The 16693-nt window shown below is 54.5% G+C and overlaps 9 protein-coding genes across 9 annotated transcripts; 4 read left to right on the plus strand and 5 right to left on the minus strand.

Moving 5' to 3' along the window:
* Window positions 1-23: 23 nt before the first annotated feature.
* LTR77_000011 (uncharacterized protein) lies at window positions 24-3046 on the minus strand (the record flags this gene model as incomplete). Its single annotated transcript, XM_064797279.1, has 2 exons — window positions 24-2838; window positions 3018-3046. 2 exons carry the CDS (start codon window positions 3044-3046, stop codon window positions 24-26), a joined length of 2844 nt encoding a protein of 947 aa, XP_064663513.1.
* A 252-nt stretch (window positions 3047-3298) lies between these two features.
* LTR77_000012 (uncharacterized protein) lies at window positions 3299-3939 on the plus strand (the record flags this gene model as incomplete). The annotated part of the gene is made up of 4 exons (XM_064797280.1): window positions 3299-3399; window positions 3427-3610; window positions 3675-3719; window positions 3790-3939. 4 exons carry the CDS (start codon window positions 3299-3301, stop codon window positions 3937-3939), a joined length of 480 nt encoding a protein of 159 aa, XP_064663514.1.
* A 174-nt stretch (window positions 3940-4113) lies between these two features.
* On the minus strand, window positions 4114-4578 carry LTR77_000013 (uncharacterized protein; the record flags this gene model as incomplete). Its single annotated transcript, XM_064797281.1, has 2 exons — window positions 4114-4160; window positions 4212-4578. 2 exons carry the CDS (start codon window positions 4576-4578, stop codon window positions 4114-4116), a joined length of 414 nt encoding a protein of 137 aa, XP_064663515.1.
* Window positions 4579-4801: 223 nt separating this feature from the next.
* IPI1 (rRNA processing protein) lies at window positions 4802-5967 on the plus strand (the record flags this gene model as incomplete). Its single annotated transcript, XM_064797282.1, has 2 exons — window positions 4802-5794; window positions 5824-5967. The coding sequence occupies 2 exons, from the start codon at window positions 4802-4804 to the stop codon at window positions 5965-5967; spliced, it is 1137 nt and encodes a 378-aa protein (XP_064663516.1).
* Window positions 5968-6036: 69 nt separating this feature from the next.
* Window positions 6037-7046, plus strand: LTR77_000015 (uncharacterized protein; the record flags this gene model as incomplete). The annotated part of the gene is made up of 2 exons (XM_064797283.1): window positions 6037-6794; window positions 6815-7046. The coding sequence occupies 2 exons, from the start codon at window positions 6037-6039 to the stop codon at window positions 7044-7046; spliced, it is 990 nt and encodes a 329-aa protein (XP_064663517.1).
* Window positions 7047-8057: 1011 nt separating this feature from the next.
* Window positions 8058-9847, minus strand: LTR77_000016 (uncharacterized protein; the record flags this gene model as incomplete). The annotated part of the gene is made up of 5 exons (XM_064797284.1): window positions 8058-8152; window positions 8222-8367; window positions 8699-8905; window positions 9167-9264; window positions 9311-9847. The coding sequence occupies 5 exons, from the start codon at window positions 9845-9847 to the stop codon at window positions 8058-8060; spliced, it is 1083 nt and encodes a 360-aa protein (XP_064663518.1).
* Window positions 9848-12040: 2193 nt separating this feature from the next.
* LTR77_000017 (uncharacterized protein) lies at window positions 12041-13390 on the plus strand (the record flags this gene model as incomplete). The annotated part of the gene is made up of 3 exons (XM_064797285.1): window positions 12041-13115; window positions 13168-13252; window positions 13324-13390. 3 exons carry the CDS (start codon window positions 12041-12043, stop codon window positions 13388-13390), a joined length of 1227 nt encoding a protein of 408 aa, XP_064663519.1.
* Window positions 13391-13674: 284 nt separating this feature from the next.
* TRM44 (tRNA(Ser) Um(44) 2'-O-methyltransferase) lies at window positions 13675-15402 on the minus strand (the record flags this gene model as incomplete). The annotated part of the gene is made up of 1 exon (XM_064797286.1): window positions 13675-15402. One exon carries the CDS (start codon window positions 15400-15402, stop codon window positions 13675-13677), a length of 1728 nt encoding a protein of 575 aa, XP_064663520.1.
* Window positions 15403-15807: 405 nt separating this feature from the next.
* On the minus strand, window positions 15808-16404 carry GNA1_1 (Glucosamine-phosphate N-acetyltransferase-like protein; the record flags this gene model as incomplete). Its single annotated transcript, XM_064797287.1, has 2 exons — window positions 15808-16036; window positions 16091-16404. The coding sequence occupies 2 exons, from the start codon at window positions 16402-16404 to the stop codon at window positions 15808-15810; spliced, it is 543 nt and encodes a 180-aa protein (XP_064663521.1).
* Between the last annotated feature and the right edge of the window lie 289 nt (window positions 16405-16693).

A 16693-nucleotide genomic window follows, 5' to 3' on the forward strand; every position in this document is an offset into this window, starting at 1 on the left:
TTCATTGCAGTACTGGCTGCTCCTCATCCCGCATTATAGCCATTCGCGACCGTCAGAGGGTACTCATTCCCTTGCGCCATGCTAAAGTCAACATCATTCATCATATCCAGATTGAGTCCCATCGCACCACTGCTGCCACCAAGCGTGCCCGTTCCTCCAGGCATGTACACATTGCCAGATACCATGGCCGCCTCGCTGCCCATAGCACGATTGTTGTAACCAGGAATACCACCTGTGACATCCAAATCCGTCCACTCGTCCATGCCTTGCTGCGGACCTTTGATAATCTCGTTGTCCCACATCTCCCAGTCGAGGTTCATGGGCCCGTCGAGCATGTCGCCAATCATCGAGTAGTCTGCCGCGTTGAAGGACTGGTCTGCGGTGTCGTTGGTCGATCGAATGAAGGAGTACGGGTCGGCCACGCCGCTCGAACCTGTATCTGCGGGCGTCCAATTCAGAGGCTGGCCGCTGCTTGTATCCAAACCATCTGGTAACGGGACATCGTTCAGATTGCCCCATGCATGCTGGGACACCAGACCATTGAAGCCCGTCTCCTGCAGTTGCTGGGTATCGGTGTACACATATCCAGGCACCGACGGAACATCCAGCACTTCCATCTGAGAAGTCGATGTGGATGGTTCTGTCGACGACGGTTGCGGAGTCTCAGCCATCTGTCGTTTGACCTTCTCCAGCATGACTGCCATGGCCCGACTGGCTTTCTCGGTCTCGTCGAAAAGATGCTCGCCTTTCTCCATCCCATCCGCCGTGGTCAACTGCATATGCTTCTTCTTCCTGCCGGAAGCGTCGCTCCAGATGCGATGGCTCTTCTCGAGCGCATCCATCATAGCTCGCCTTCTCGGACACTGCATCCCAAGAGGCGAGTAGCTGAAGGACCGGTTGTGAATTTGTTCGCTTAATTCAAGGCACAAAACCATGGCCGCGAGCAGGAAGTCGTGGGTTGAGATGGACCCCATGTACCATTTCACGCTCTCCAGTTGTCCTCCAGTCTGGCTGGCACTGTAAATCGTGTGATGATGGCCGAGGACGCGGAGAGCGCATTCGATGCAAGCTTTTCTACTTGTGCCGATACCGAGCTGTTGCTCTGCTTGCGTCAGTTGATCCATTGGCGTCAGCATATATCGTCGGTGTAAAACGATCTTCGTTTTCATATATAATAAATCGAGGTTGAATCGGCACATCAGCTGCTCCGCTGGATCTGTGACCAGCTCGCTGATATCTGGCATCTGGAGAAGAGGAGGTATCGCAGCCTTTGCTTCCTCTAATGCGCGGTCAAGTCGCATGATTTCTTCGTATGAAGGAGGTACAGTCTGGTGGCTTATCTCTGCAGCGTCAGCAAAGACACGCGTGATGCGCAGCTTCGCACGGGTATATGAGGATGGTGTCAATTCTTCGACTCCTCTGCTCTGGGGCAGAACGGCCGTGTTGGTGCCGAAGTCACGATCTAGAAGGTTACGAGGTGGTTGTGTGTCCGAAGTGATCGATCGGAACATGCTGGGCAGTCCGAGCTGGAAGGATATCAGCACGTCAATCATGCCAATTACACTCCAGACTCTTCTCCTCATCTCGCCTTGGAAGACACTGATAGCTCGGTAATGGCTGGGGTCGCGGTGGTAGCCCATTCGCAAAGCCAGACGAACGACCAGTCCTATCATCAGCCAAACATTGACGAACGCGTTGTTGCTGCGCAGGCCGGCCGAGTACAAGATCAAGCACTCAAGCGTGTACGGCTTTGGCTTGGTGAAGTCTGCAAGCAAGGCAGCAGAAGCCGACATGGAGTGGTATTTGTTGACATTTGCGAGCACTGCTCGAGCATCAGGACTCCTTGGGTCGCTCTCACGCAGACCGAACGAGGTTGCCAGACTCAGAATGGCATGCAAAAGTCCAAGCCACATGACCGGAGTCTCGTTGGGACTCTTCCAGAACCGCCTGTACTCGTCCTGAAAGGTCGGCGCATGTATTATTGGCTTAAACGGATCTGGCGAGTTGAACCACAGACTTAATAAGCGATCCGCAACCCTCTTCTCCGGTACTGCTTTTATGAGCTCCTGCTTGCTGACCGACGGGCGCTCTCCACCCAGCATGAATCCGAGTCCTGTGGTCGAGTGTGGTTGCACTCCGCCCATTGGGACAGCGCTCCAGCTGTTGATCGTCTGCTCGGGAGAGGCGTGAACACCATCCTCCTCGTCGCCGTCACCGATATCCCGTTTCAAATCAGATATGCTGTTCAATATGGCTCCCCAATGCGATTCTCCCACGTAGCTGATCTCGTCCTTGCTGATCTTCATCTGGCCGAACGGTGCAGTTGCCGAGTCGACATCTTCTGGAGTAGGATGCGTCTCTTGGCTCTGCTCGGAGTCTTGTGGGCTTGTGTCGTTGTCTGAAGGCGGTGTCGGCTGTGAAAATGGGCGAGGCCGATTCTCCTCTGCTGTCTCCCTGCTTTCTTTGCTGGCTGATGGCTTCTTTGGCCCGGTAGTTGCTGTTGACTGGCCCTGCGCCCGCTGGTTCTGCATCAGATCCACGACCAGGCTCTCAAGCTGGCGGATCCGTCCTTTGACATTCTGCGCCGGCTTGTGCTTCACGGGTGGTGGGAGGTAGACGCACGCCGACTCTCGATTGCGCTTGATACACTGGTCGCATGCCGGCTCGTGGACTCGGTTGCATTTGAGCTTGCCCTGTCTACACGGCGTACAGCTCAGTTGTGATCGTGCGCGCTTCTGCTTGTGATGCGCCTGGCCGTTCGTAGGGGCCGGTCTTGGTGCTGTTGAGTTCGTCTGCTCTGATGTCGCTGGGCTCGTGTCGCTGTTGTCGTCGGCCATCCTGCAACTGATTAATCAGCCTGTATTGGACACAGGCAGAGTGTCGCTTCTCGATCAGAACAGAGTCGACAACGCGAGACGATGTACTGTAGACGTCCAGACCATACGCATACAGCCCCCACTCTTAGTCAGTCAGACGGTGCGAGATCGAGTCAGCAGCATGCGCACAGCTACATGTACATGTGCATGGAGGATAGAAGCGAAGCCATGACGTCGAACGGGGACGTCCGCCATTCTGGTGATCGTCTACAAGGCTTCTTACCCATTGTCGTGTCCTGTTTTGCTTTTGGGTGTTGTCAGGAAGACAGAGGCTGCTCGGTGGAGTAGATGGGACTGATTACAACGCTTGACGTGGGACCAACTACCTTATCAGGAGCTGGATCGGGACTAGAAACAACATAAAGAAGGCATAGAACATTGCACAACATCAAAGTCAGATACCAAATCCCGTAGCACTAGAAATGTCACTCGCACCGCCCTTCACCGAGGAGACCGCTCAAACCAAGGTCAAGAAAGCCCAAGAGCTTTGGAACACCCAGTGCCTCAGACCACCTTCTCTTGAGTACGTCTCAGGCTAACAGTCTCTCAGAGATCCCAAAGCCATCGCCAAAGCATACACTCCAGACTCAATCTGGCGCAACCGCCAGTGGTTCTTCAGTGGTACGGACGAGATTGTATCTTTCTTGACCTGGAAGTGGCAGAAGGAACACAATTACAAGTTGCGCAAAGAGTTGTTTGCGTTTTCAGACAACAAGATTGCTGTGCAGTTCTGGGTGAGTCTTTGGTGTTCCGTTTCTTCAGGTGTACCAGATGCTGACCTGGCCGGCCTCTTGACAGTATGAATACCAGGATCGGCACGACAACATGAAGTGGAAGCGTTGCGTGAGTGCACTCCCGAAATCACCGTGTCTGACGTCTGGGAAAGCCGCTGATTCGTCTTCGGCCCCTGCAGTATGGTTTGGAGGATTGGACATTCGCCGAGGATGGTCGCATGCGGAAAAGGCAGATGAGCGGCAACGATGTCGAGATTGAAGAGGCAGACCGATGGTTCAAGGACGATGTGGACGTCGATCTTGTCGACATCTCGGAGAAGCACTGGTGAAAAGTGCAGGCTGCGTGTTTCATCTGTAGCCGTCAGGAGGTGCTTAGATTTGCGCACGTACACAATCGGACGTACTTAGATGCACCCGCGAAGGAGCGCGACTGCTCATGTCTCTTGAAGGACATCCCCCACCTTGGTCTTAGCCGATGTTGCGTGTCCCGTCTTTCCAGACGCTCACGCTGGTGGTGTGCTGTGAATGACAACTAGCAAGAACTTGGCATCTACCAGATATCAGCTCCTGTGCCGTTGCGAGTAACATATGTGCAACTCACCAGGCACGACAACCAGCTCGTTCTTCTTCGTCCTCACTCGCAGCAGCTTTGACTCGTCGTTCTCGCCATTGAGCTCCTCAATCATGTTGCCAGCGCTCTTGACGAAATCGTACACCAGCCGTGCAACCTCCTCGGCATTTCTAGTGCCTTTCGTTTTGACCTCGTCACTCGTACCATTCACGTATGTCCCGTTTGTAGGCACAGCAGCTGCGCCCTCTTCGCTGATATCCTCTGCCGTGACCAAGCCAGACGAGCGGACGATGGCTCCCGTGTCGCGGGAGAGGATGAGGGTGCTCTGGACGCCGGGTCGCTGGGACAAGCGCGCGAGGAGGTTCTGTGTCTCCTGGGAGGGCGAGGTTTGCTGCATGATCGCGGTGGTATAACGGCAGCGCTCAGAGTGCCATATAGCTCCAGAAGCCGCATCTCGAAAGTCAACAGCTCCTGCGCAACATCCCTGTCGTTCCACGTGAGGCGGCCCGCTGCATCGGCATCTTCCGAAACCTTGTGAGCCTTCTCCATCTTCGCATGAAATTCAGACCGGAATTCAGACGCAAACTTAGGCCCACGTGCAGCACAGAAGACGACTCAAGATGGGGGCATCCGTGAAGAAGAAGAAGGAAAAGAAGAAGGACTTCCAAAAGCCCAAGCTCAAGGTCGGCAAGACCAGGCCCAAGAACACCAACGCCACCGATATCAGCTTCGCCGCGAAATCAGTCGTCTTCAAGCAGCAAAGCCTGAGCGAGGCTGGGAGAGATTCGGACGCTCTATTCCAACACAACATCTCTCTCCTCGGCAGCAGGAACGAAACGCAGCGCCGGGATGCTTTGGCTTATCTGACAACGGTATGCAGCGCACAGCAGGGGAAGAAGCTCCCCCAACCGCCTGGAGTAATCGTCGCAAAGGCCCAATCCTTGATTCTGGACGGCAACTCGCAAGTACGCCAGCAGCTTCTCAAGCTCTTGCGTGTCCTGCCAGTTGATGAGATCGGCTCTTTCGACTCATTGCTACTATACGCTCGAGCCGGGATGGCGCATCTCTCCAAGGACATTTGCGCTTCTTCTCTGGACGTCCTGGACTGGCTGTTGGCTTCAGCTCCTTCAGCAGTCGTGTCAAGCGCTGGAGGATGGGTAAAGACGTTGCGCGGCTTCCAGAACCTGCTTTCATGGCACGATAACTCCAACACTACCGTCTCCACGACTGTGAACGGCACATGGTCAAATTCCAAGTCAGCATCAAATCTAGGAAGCAGCAAACTTTTTGTCCACCAGCTGACGACACTATCACATCTACTCGTGGCTGGACTCAAGAAGCCATCGCTTGACCACGAGTATAACGTAGCTGCTCAAGAAGCTGCAAGCCTCTTCCCTCTCTCGCACATGGACGCGCACGTACTACCCAGCAAGAGCAACCCGTTCGGCTATCTGAACCTCTTCGGATCGTCGAGGGATGCCGAGAGCGAAGTTTACGAGGATCCGGAGGAGCGAGCAGAAGTTTTCGTCGAGCTTGGAATGGCAGAAACATTTAGACACGGCGTTGTTGAAGCAAAGAAGGAGGGTGGGGAGGCCGGAAGGGCGGCAGCATTGGTGAGCAAGGCATTGAGACTTGCTGACAGCGGCTGATTTTGAACAATTCAAATGCCACTTGTTTGTTGGCAGCGGTGCAACATGACTGTGCTGCGTTCACTGGAGACATCATGTACGACGTCCGGATGACCCTGGCCTGCTCGGACTCTGCCCTCATCGAGATGCCCACTTAAAGCATCCCCGTTTCCCAACACAACCTCCCGCAAAGCACTTCGCATCAGTGACCAACAATCTCAGCATCCATGCCTGGTAGCTTGAAGAATGCAGATCTTCAGCAGATCTTTCGTTGCAGTCCAGCGGAGCTGAAAGAACTGCAGTCCGCATTCAAAGCGCAGACCAAAAAACTCGAAATCAATCAGCGGCCCTACTACGAACAGCGAGCAAGCGAGGTAGATCCAAATGGCGTCTTGCAAGAGGATTGTTGGCGAAGCGTGGCGGACAGTCGAACAGTCTTTGGTGCAATGCTCTCAGCTGCTCGCTGGGGTAGAAAACCACCTTCCGATCTCGACGAGAGGCTTCGTAGAGCGAAGAATCGGATTGCGTCAAGGTTGAACGCGAACGCAACTCGGCCAACGAGAAAGCGCACACGAGCTGCATCTGAGGACTCGGAAGCGGAGTTTGATCAGGCTGGCCGTGCTCGTCGACGAAGACGTTCGGCACCAAAGGGCGTGGTTGTGATCTCGTCATCCAGCGAGGCTTCACCGCCTGTGAAGGGACAGGCACGCAAGAAGCAACGCCTCCGAAGACGTCTCCCACACAAATCAACTGTGCAGCCAGGCTCCTCCAGTGCGCACTCGCCGACTGAAGAGCTCGTCAAGTTCGCCGGCAGCCCCGAGCAGTCCATCGCCAGATCGACCACGTCCAACCTGGCACCATTTGGCGCGCGCGGCTCATTCGGCGAGCGGAGAATTGTCATGCCCATACCCGCTTCACCAGCTAGCTGTTCGGGAGACCTGTCCGCCACCAGAGCCGTCCCCCCTCTCCGGCGCCGATACGTAAAGTGCTCTCAGTCCGCATCAGAGAAGTGGTCGCTGCAGGTTTGGGACCTCTGACGGCAAGGGTTGCCAAGTTGGAGGAGGATTCAGCACGCGCTGGTGGAATGCGTCAAGATGAAGACAGCATCAAAGTGACTTCGTGGCCTGAGTTGAGAATCAAGCTGGCTGACTTGGAGCGCGAGAACGCTGAGAAGGATCTGGAAATCATGAGTTTGCGGGTGGAGCTTGAGGTCAAGAATGCTGGATCGAAGCGTTGAGAAAGTTGAAAAGAAGGGTTGCACTGAACGGAGATAGAGTACGGTAGCTCCCGTGGAACTTCCTTCACAAGATGCACGTCTCGGACAATTGAGGCAAGCCAGATGCTCCACGATGATTTCATACAAATTTACGTCTTGCAGCGTCCTTTCCGAACATTAGAGCTAGGTGCAAGAAGTAAGCTAATCTCCGTAGATGCTGCAGTCAATACCGCAAGCCTGACAGTCAGAGTCATCGTTGCATTGATCCACCAAGCATTGACCGTCATCAGCACTACAGCTGCTCGCTCCGAGATTACTACCGCACGCTTTGCACGCGTCAGAGTCTGGGTCGTAGGTTGGCGTTGGTGTTGATGGTGACGTTGGCTCGTCCGTTGTCGTTGGCTCTACCGTTACCGATGGCTCTATCATCATCGACGGCGCTGCTGATGAGGTAGGGGCTGCGAGAGGTGGAGCCCACGTCGTATCCTCCCTGGATTCCGTGGTGAGAGCTGTGACCTCAGGCACAATTCGGGTTCAGCATGAACAGCTTCTTCACTAGGCTGATGATAGGTGGTTCACTTACAGCTGCTAGTCGCCATCACGGTGAAAAGCCCTCCTAAGGTTGTGGCGTAGTCGGTCGATGGTACAGGAGGTGGGGCGCTTGTCGCCTCTGCATCGATCGGCGTCGCATCGTCGGGGATGTAGATGTGGTTCTCCCGTGGCTAGTCCCCGGCCCACCTGAAAGGTTCGTGAGGGCATTTCTTGGGCGAGTGGATGCCGGTAGTGACGAAGTAGTCTGTTCAGACATCAGTCCAGCTTCTCGAGTGCACCATCATCATCTGCCGGCGACCTTACCAGTCGTACCCCCCGGGAAACCATACACCACACCAGATATGGAGTTCTAGTAGACGAAGTTTTCGGACAGGTCGTAGCTGGAGACAAGGCCTACCCATTGTGATGGAGTCAGAGGCCATGTTGGCAAACCTCTTGCCTACTAGGCTCAGGTTATCAGGTATATTCTCGACCTACTGATTAAAAGATAGCTGCGGCACCTGCGGCGTGCGCGCATGCCTGTGAAGTGCCTGCATTCTCCCGTGGCGAAGTATCGCTGTCGTTGCCGGGAGACACTAAGGTTTCAATATGTGTCAGCCTCGGACTTGTTCTCGAGGATATGCCACCGATGTTCAGACACCTACAAGTGTCCACTCCAGGCGCAATGTAGTTCACGTTAGAGCCGTAGTTTGAGTCTTCGTATTTGTTGTAGGTGTTGTCGACAGCTACGACGCACCTTGCCACTGGGACGGCACAGGGATAGGTGTTCGAAGCGTCAATGTTGTTGTTCCTAAAGATCAGAAACGCGAAGGAGTCAGTAAGCGTCTCAAGCTTGCCTTAAGCAGATTGCCCAGGGCTTAGGGTGAGAGAAGGGGAGCGGTTGCGTCTCCGCGGTCCAGCCACTTATTAGTACTTACCCAGCGCTGACGTATACGCTGATTCCGGCTTCGTTGGCAGCATTGATGGCGTAGAGGACAGGCCAAGAGTTCGCTCCCTTTCCTAAAGAACGGAATTGTATTACAATCAGCAAGCGTGCACAGCGTCGAGCGAAGTGGAGTGGCGTCGGGGAAGATGCATTCAGTGGCAGGGCTTTGAAGGATCGCCTTGCAATTGCCACTTACCATGACACCGCCATGCAGATTACAGAACCTCGAAAGTCCCAGAAGGCACCATCCGTCTTTGCCTTGTTTGCATTATGCTCTGCAGTGATGTCGACGATCGCGTCCGCGAGCATACCAGCGTTGCTGCCCTTTCCGAGCACCTTCACACTAATCAAGCTCGCGGAGGGCGCTACGCCATACTTCCTCACACCGATAGTACCAGCCGCGCTATACAAAAGGTCATGTCAGGATCGTCCATAGAGATCGAGAGAGGGAGACTTACTGTGTCTCATGACCCGTTGTGTCATCCATCCTTTCGTCGACATAAGGTGGTTTGTCGTCAGGAGGAAATGAGTAGAAGGTGGAAGCGGGTTTCGGTTCCTCTCTCGGTTATACTTGCGATACGGCCTTGTTTGCACATATGAAGGATAGAGATCTCTCGGTTGTAACTTAGATCTTTCAGCATCATAGACCCCCGTAGCCACTTACTCATTTTCTTCAGGCGATAAGTCTCCAAAGTTGCGAGCACGTCCTTCGAATAAGGAGTGGCTGATGCGAATGCCTGAGTCCACGACGTAGACCTTGTTCTGCCATTAGTAGCTATATGGGCATGATCATGCGCTTGAGACACACCTGCACGCCTTCGCCGGCGCTGTGAAGGTAGTCGTAGGTCTGGTCGTCTTTCACAGAGGTGTAGAATCGTTTAGAGCCCGTTGTGAGCATCTTGAGCCCGTGAGGAGCGCTCGGGCGGTGGACCTCTGCGTGCATGCGCTTCTCATGCGGCAAGCCGGAACTCGAATGTTCATCTTCGATGGCGGTAGAGTTCACGGGCTCGACAAAGTAGATCGGTCTATTAACGTCGACCACACGGACACCTGGGTCGCGGCGGACAAGGCTGTCTCTTGTGTCATCATCCAGGATGGCTCCGTACCCGTACCCATATCTTCTGAAGCGGGCCGACCTGGTAAGACTCTTGCCTATTGCCTCGAAATGCTGCTCGATGTTGTGTCCCGGCTGGAATACGACGATGTACTCGTCTCGCATCTTATCGACATCATCAATGCCGTAGAGCGGCGCGAGGTACCCCTTGGTGGATGGTGCTGGTCTCGGGACCAAGGGAGAACATGCTGCGAAGCCCGCTATGTAAAACAGCAACGGCGTAACTCGCATGATGGTGTAGCAAGAGGAGTGCTTTGAACGAGGGTGTTGTGTATGACAATGCCAAACCAAAGCTGATGCGCCTACCTTTTCCTGCCATGCGGTTGTTGCGTGGCACATATCCAACATCTCCGTTATTCTTAGCCATTCATCCTGCGCGACCGTGGTTTAGACCGTGTTACAGATTTCCCTCGCTCCTATGGTTTTTAGACGCCGACTGTAGGTTCGTCCAGGCTGACTCGCTGATCCCACATCATTGCAGCGGCCGAGCATCATAAAGATATGGGGTGGTTTGACCCTGATTCCTGCTAGGTCAGTTGGTCAAGTCAGAAGTCCACATTTGCTTCTTCAACCCCTCTGCTGCACGCGCAGCACTGCAGCCCCAATGGAAGGATAGACTAGCAACCTCGTTCGCCTCCGCCGTTGATAAGAGCACGTTTCATTGGATCCTTCCTTTAGCCTTCTTCCTTCCTTTCCACCTTAACCCGTCAACCCCTCCGAACTGGTGGTATCAAGGCTGGCTGTCCGTTAGCATCGTGTTGATGCTTTCATACATCCTTCCAAGGCTTCAAACTGGAGGCCACCAAGCCACAGCAAGATGCGGTGGAAGCACAGCTTGATTGCAGCCACAACAATCGCCATTCTATATCTACTCATCATCTCTACCACAAGCCCAAGCAGCACCCTCACTACCTGGCGGATTGCGTTCAAAAAGTCGATTGGGACAATGGGCTCATATGAAGCGCCAATTCGCCTCCTCGACCGCCCACCTGAAGAACGAGCCCCGACAGTTACCACGTCTTTCTCCGACCTGGGTGGACTCTTGACCAGCACAAACACACCGTAGGCGAAGACACCGACCTTGAGTCTGGAATTGAATGCGTTCACGCCGAGACTCATCAGCACAGCACTTACTACCGCGCGATGCTCGATGACAGGTCACTGGCCGCTGTTCGTGCGGACAATGGAGTGGCAGCTGTCGAGTGCAATATAAGAATTCCGCCACCCGACGACGAAGTCGGCGAGGAGTTTGAGCCTGGAGACCTGTAGAAACTCCTCTGCTCTACGCCGGAAGCTCTCAGCAGGAAAGCGGTTCTTCACACGAAGGCGGCATACGTCGGGCCACAACTCGCGGGTCTTGCACGTTTGAGCCGTCTTGAGATATTTCACCCGCACTCACGGAGCTTCTCTACGTCTAGCAATTATGTACAGACTTATTGCCCAGCGCGGCCGGAGAGAATTATGAAGTTGGAGGCTCACCTCGAATGTGCTAATAAGGCCACATCAAAGCGGTAAAGGAGGTGGGCCTTGTATGAAAGCCTGTAGGAGTACTGGTACTTCTCACCATTGTTGTTGGTTGTTGCTTCTGTCTTTCGAGTTGTGCTGTCCACAGGATCACCTTGTACATGTACCTGACTTTCAATGTCGCTTTCCTCGCTCTTTCTCGAGGTCGACCACGACGTCGTCCCTGCCGCAAAGCCAACGCTGCCACGCTTCGCCACCACACTTCCACCACTCGCGCGACGCAACGATATCTTGAAATATCCAGCAACATTTTTTCCTTGTTCTTCTGTACCTGTAATGCCTCATGACGTCCGCTACATCATCGTGAAGGCCTCTCCGTTCTCCTACTGGCGGTGCCCGGAACACCGCCGTCGCTCATCGTAAACTTCCAACAGCCACTGGCCATGCCATCCTCGCACAACACGGTCGACCTTGATCTCACGAGGAACGACCGTCGCATCAGCTTCGGCCGAGCATCAGCGAAGGAGTGTGCCAGACTAGCGCCGCAGTCCTCACTCGGAGTCGTCAGCGCCCAAGCACGAGACCAGCAGGGGTGCGAGACAGGCCTGACCTAGGCCGTGAACAAAAACAACGACCAACCATCGGAAAGATGTTCAGTCAGTGATCTCATATTCGTACACTTCCACACAACACGGGCTGATAAGAACAAGATCCTGCAGTGGGAGAGGCTCTGTCCAGAATGTGCGTCAAGATTTAGCATACAGAACACCCATTCACAGAGCAGCAGCACGGGTGGCGTGAAGATCATATGCACGCAGGCGCAGTTGTGCTGACAATGATTGCATCACACCTCACATGATATACTTATTTTGATCAGTTTAAAATGGTAAGCTCATCTACCTGCCGACAACCCTTCTTTTCACTACCGAGCTGATCGTATACTCTCGCATCACACAGACCATGGAGAAGCTAATACTCCGCAGCGTCATGTACGGCGCCGACAAGATACCCGACAGCTGGTTTGAGAAGATTCCTGGAGGCTATTTCAGAGAGAAGGGCGCACAGGGCAACGACAATACCAATACCAAATCTTCCGGGCCCAGGGACAGCGACAGACGCCACACATCAGACAGCAGGAGAGACAGGGACGATGGACGTCGCCGTGAGGGTCGAGGCCGCTCTGACGGTCATCGCCGCCGACATCGACGCAGCAGAAGCTCATATGATGGCGGCGCTGACAGCGAGGAGGATGACTACTACCACAGTGAGGATGGCCGGCGAAGGTCTTACAGAGAGAGAACGCACCGACGACCCCGTAGTGTTGACGACGATCGGTACGGCTACAACGACGGCTACGACAGGAGGCCGCGCGAGCGAAGGTATAGAGCCGACAGGCGGCAATCGCCACCTCGAAGAGATCGATATGATGATTGCGAGCGGCCTTCTACTGGCGGCAGCGGTCCACGGCCAAACCCCTACCCACCCAATGACTTCGCGCCGCCTGCTGGAGCTCAAGGGGCTGGGACAGGACCACCTCCAACCACGGCACATGTCCCGGGAGGCAACCCGAGCAAACACTCTGCACCTCCACCCTTGAACACGCAACTACCTACACAACCACCCCAACCATCTCAACCATGGCAAAGCGCGATGAAGCCCGGTCCTTACGTTCCATACTCCCACGTCTACGGCCAGCAATTAGCACCAACATCTCCAGCAGCGCCACCGCCCAAAGGCTACGCTCAGAATCCGTATGCTCAACGAGCACCGACTGCAGCTGAAGCCGGGGCGGGCAGAGACTACGACCGACAAGGAGGCCTGATGAACAAACCCTACGATCCGCGCTCCGCTGCGAGACGCACGGCGCCTTATGACGGGAACGCAGAGACTAACTCCGATTCCTCCCCGCCGCCGCACAGTGGGCCAGCCGGTCGTGACTACTCGCCGTCGAATGACAGTTTCGATTTCTGGAACGAGGATTCGCGAGCCAGCCGTGGACGCGGCAGCGAAGATTCGGAAGAGCAGCAGTGTCGAGGTGAGCTAGCATATACATTTGACTGCATAATCGGCCGCTGACTCTCGGACAGCCAGGCAACAGTTCGTTCAGCCGTCACAGCCGCTAAGAGCATACCCGCCAACCGGATACTCTCCGCCTCCGCCGTCATCAAGCATGTAAGACAGTTCTCATGCCAAAGCCCAGCTTATGAGCATACCCGTTTCATCACTACTGACAACAGTCTTAGGCAGAACGACACTTCCGACCGACAGCAGCCTCGCGGTGGTAGAGGGAACAGCTCAAACTCAGATTAGAAGTCCGGGTGCAGGTGGTGTGCTCACTGCAGGCACGAGAAATGAGGAGAGATGGAATGGCTCAGACATTGCTTGATTGCTACCTTACAACCATGGGACAACACAACACACGAGCCGTGGAGGCTGAAATGCCACATTATCGCTCGATTGCTACCTCCTACGTCACGAGCATGAGACGATACGACATACGACCTACACGATGCTACGATTTGCATAATACCCTGATCAGAGACGACGGCATAGCATGCATCATCTGAGCGTTCGTAGCCTAACCATGACCTACTTCAATGTCCACTCGCAGGTTTCCTCGCCAGCTTCTCAGCACGTTCGATCCACTCTGCTCCCACAGTATCTACTGATCTCTTGAGCTCGTGCTCAACAACATCCACGACCTTCTGCCCGCGTGTCTCCATGTCCTCCTCCAAATGGCCTTGATGATGTTTTCGGCCAATAATGCATTGATTGCGAGTACTCGGTATCCGCAGGACCTCTCTCTCAGGGTCGAAGCCGAGATCTTCGGACATGCTTGAGACGTAGGAGCAAAGCGTCGAGTAGGCGGAGGGCATCTTCTTCTGAGCCTCCGTACGCTTGAGTGAGCCGGTCTCTGCTGCTTGCTTAGTTCCCTGCTCTCCGGTATCTGAAACCTCGCCATTGGGCTTGGATTGTTGCGGCAGCCTGGCTGCATTCTCTTTTCCGGCCTTTGTAGAAGCAGGCGCTCGAAATCGCGCCCCAGATAGGTCGTGACTGCAGCATGGGATGGCTATGAAGGACGATCGGTTCAAATACGCCAGCAAAGGTGTCCATGCCGTGAGCTCGTCTGCATGATTGGAGATGATGAATGTGCCCGGCTCGAAGATGCCGTTATGCAATAACGTGGCTTTCTCGCTCCTGGCTTCTGGATAAAAAGTATCTGGAACCATGATCCTACGTTTGAGCCGTCGTTGTACATGCTCGGGAAAGATGCTCCAGGTCTTCCTCTCGCGAGCATCGAAGCCCCAGCCCTCGTAGCCTTCACTGAGAAGGATGTGCACCAGTACGCCGTTGCCGCATCCGATATCCACGAAGCCTGGGAATCGGGGCTTTGGGTCCGTTCCAGCATCCTGACCATCAACATCATTCTTGCCGTCGAATGGGTAAGTGTCTCGCCACAGCTCGATGAGAAACGCAGCAATCCCAATGTCTTCAAAGACATGCTTTCCAGGATCCGTAACCTCAACCCACTGCTCGGCGAGCTGCTTGCCGTACTTCGTCTTCAGTCTGGCGTAAGTATCCTGGTATCGCTTCTGAGGCACAACCTGGTCATGGTGGACTCGCTTCTCGTAGCCCGTAAGATGGCCTTGGCCGTGCTTGTGTACGGTTTGGAGCAGTCGGAGAGCTGTTCTCGATAGCTTCGTAGTGAGAGACGTCGAAGGGCACAGCCAGTAGGAGATCGAGATCAAGCTCTCACCTTCCTCTGATGGTGAAGCTTCAGGAGGACGTCTCCGCCAGATGTGCTCGAATGCGAGCTGGGAGACGGCAGGATGGTAGAAGGGCACGTCTTCTGCTCGCTGGACATGCGGGACGTACACCACCAGATTCCGCTCATCCCGCTCTCCTTGTTGGTTGAAGAAATGGCATGTTTGAGTCAACGGAGCGTCCAGTTGAGGATTCCTTGGAATGAGTTGGCGGACGATTGTCCTAGTCCGTTGGAAGCCGGGTAGCTCAACATCAATGGGTTGGTATTCTGCTTTGAGCTGTTTCAATAACGCTTCGCCTCCCGTTCGCCGGCCGTTGTCGCCGTCATAAAGTATATCCGCTCGAAAGAGATGGCTGGCTGTGATGTTCGGGTTCTTGATGAGGTTGAGCATCACCTCTGAGAAGACATCTGGGCCGAAAGTACATGGACTGTCCAGTACAGTCACCCAGAGATCGTCAGGTAGTGATGGTGTTGCCGGTTCACTCGTTCGATCTCGAGGCGTGAATTTGGCGCCTGTTGAAGGCAATTCATCCGCATGTGAGCTTTCGTCTGCCATATGCGAATCACACTTGACGTCTTCAGCTACGATAATGCCTCACATAGCATCATTCGAAGTTTGAAGAAGGTGAGGTGTTCTCGAGTCAAGATGGTGGACGATCGATTTCAAGCTTGGCGAGGTGGTATCGCGGATTGCAATTAACCACTGTGCTTGTGGCCTTTCTGGAGCGATGTTGGAGAGCACTTGGCTCCATATGTCGTAAGGGTATTTGTCTATCTATTTGGCCAACTATCCTAGCACTGCCGTTTCAACGCAGCTCCTACACCCTCGTCGACAGGTAACGCGCAACATTGACTCCACGCTGCTTCTCCTCAGGTCGACACTGGTCTTCATCATAGCCATGGCGAGCTCTGCTGCATGTATGCGCCCCTGCTTGACCCTTCCACTCATGTCCTGCCCAACCTACACCTGCCCGTAATAGTGCGCCATCTCGAGTCCAGCTCGTTTGAAACCACACTTCACATAGAAGCCCTCGTTCGCCTCTGAGCAGTCCAGGATGGTCTTGTAGCACCCAACATTCTCCGCCACGTAGTCCAATGCCTGTATTATCCGCAGCCCCAGCTTCTTGCCCTGCTGATCCTTTGCGACCGCAATGTCCTCGATGTGTCCGACAAGGCCAAGGTGGTGGATGCTGTAGTCCACGCGTTAGCAGTGCACCCGACAGATGATGTCTCTGTACACTCACAACTTCCGCTCCACAATCAGGGCCCCTGTCCCAACAATCTTGCCCTCCCCGTCCAAGATGACCAAGATATGGTAGCCGCCGGTGCTCGCCTTCATCTGATCGAACCGCGACTCGAATTCATCTCTCGTGACCTCGCCCACCTGCGTCAACACCCGAAGCACATCAAGGAAGCTGTTCGAGAAGTCGTTCCGCTGCAGAGGGCGCATGGAGTAGCCATCCGGCAGCGCACTGGTGACATTGGGCGAGATGAGCGAGGGGGAGAACAGAGCTTCGTTCTCGTCGGGAGCTGGGGTGATGGTGCCGTTGGCAGTCATTGTGAGTGTGCAATGGAGAAACGTTGAGCAGGAGAGGAAGAGCTATTACGCTCGAGTCTCACGAACAATGAATGATATCACGCAAATCCTTGTCCACCCGGTCTGTGAGGATCGACACTGCTCTGTTTCATGTTACGAAGCCTGCTCTGCGGTGTTGGCAACCACGATTTCACGACGGGTGGAAGCATGTCCATTCTGCGCTTTACGACGGAGTCTCCATCACCGCGCCAGTGGGCTGTTCCTGCATTGATCGGCGGGACAAGAAGCTATATTTATATCGACGACTGAA

The sequence above is a fragment of the Saxophila tyrrhenica genome, assembly GCF_035928015.1.
Source record: "Saxophila tyrrhenica strain CCFEE 5935 chromosome Unknown scaffold_1, whole genome shotgun sequence".
Taxonomy (NCBI): domain Eukaryota; kingdom Fungi; phylum Ascomycota; class Dothideomycetes; order Mycosphaerellales; family Extremaceae; genus Saxophila; species Saxophila tyrrhenica.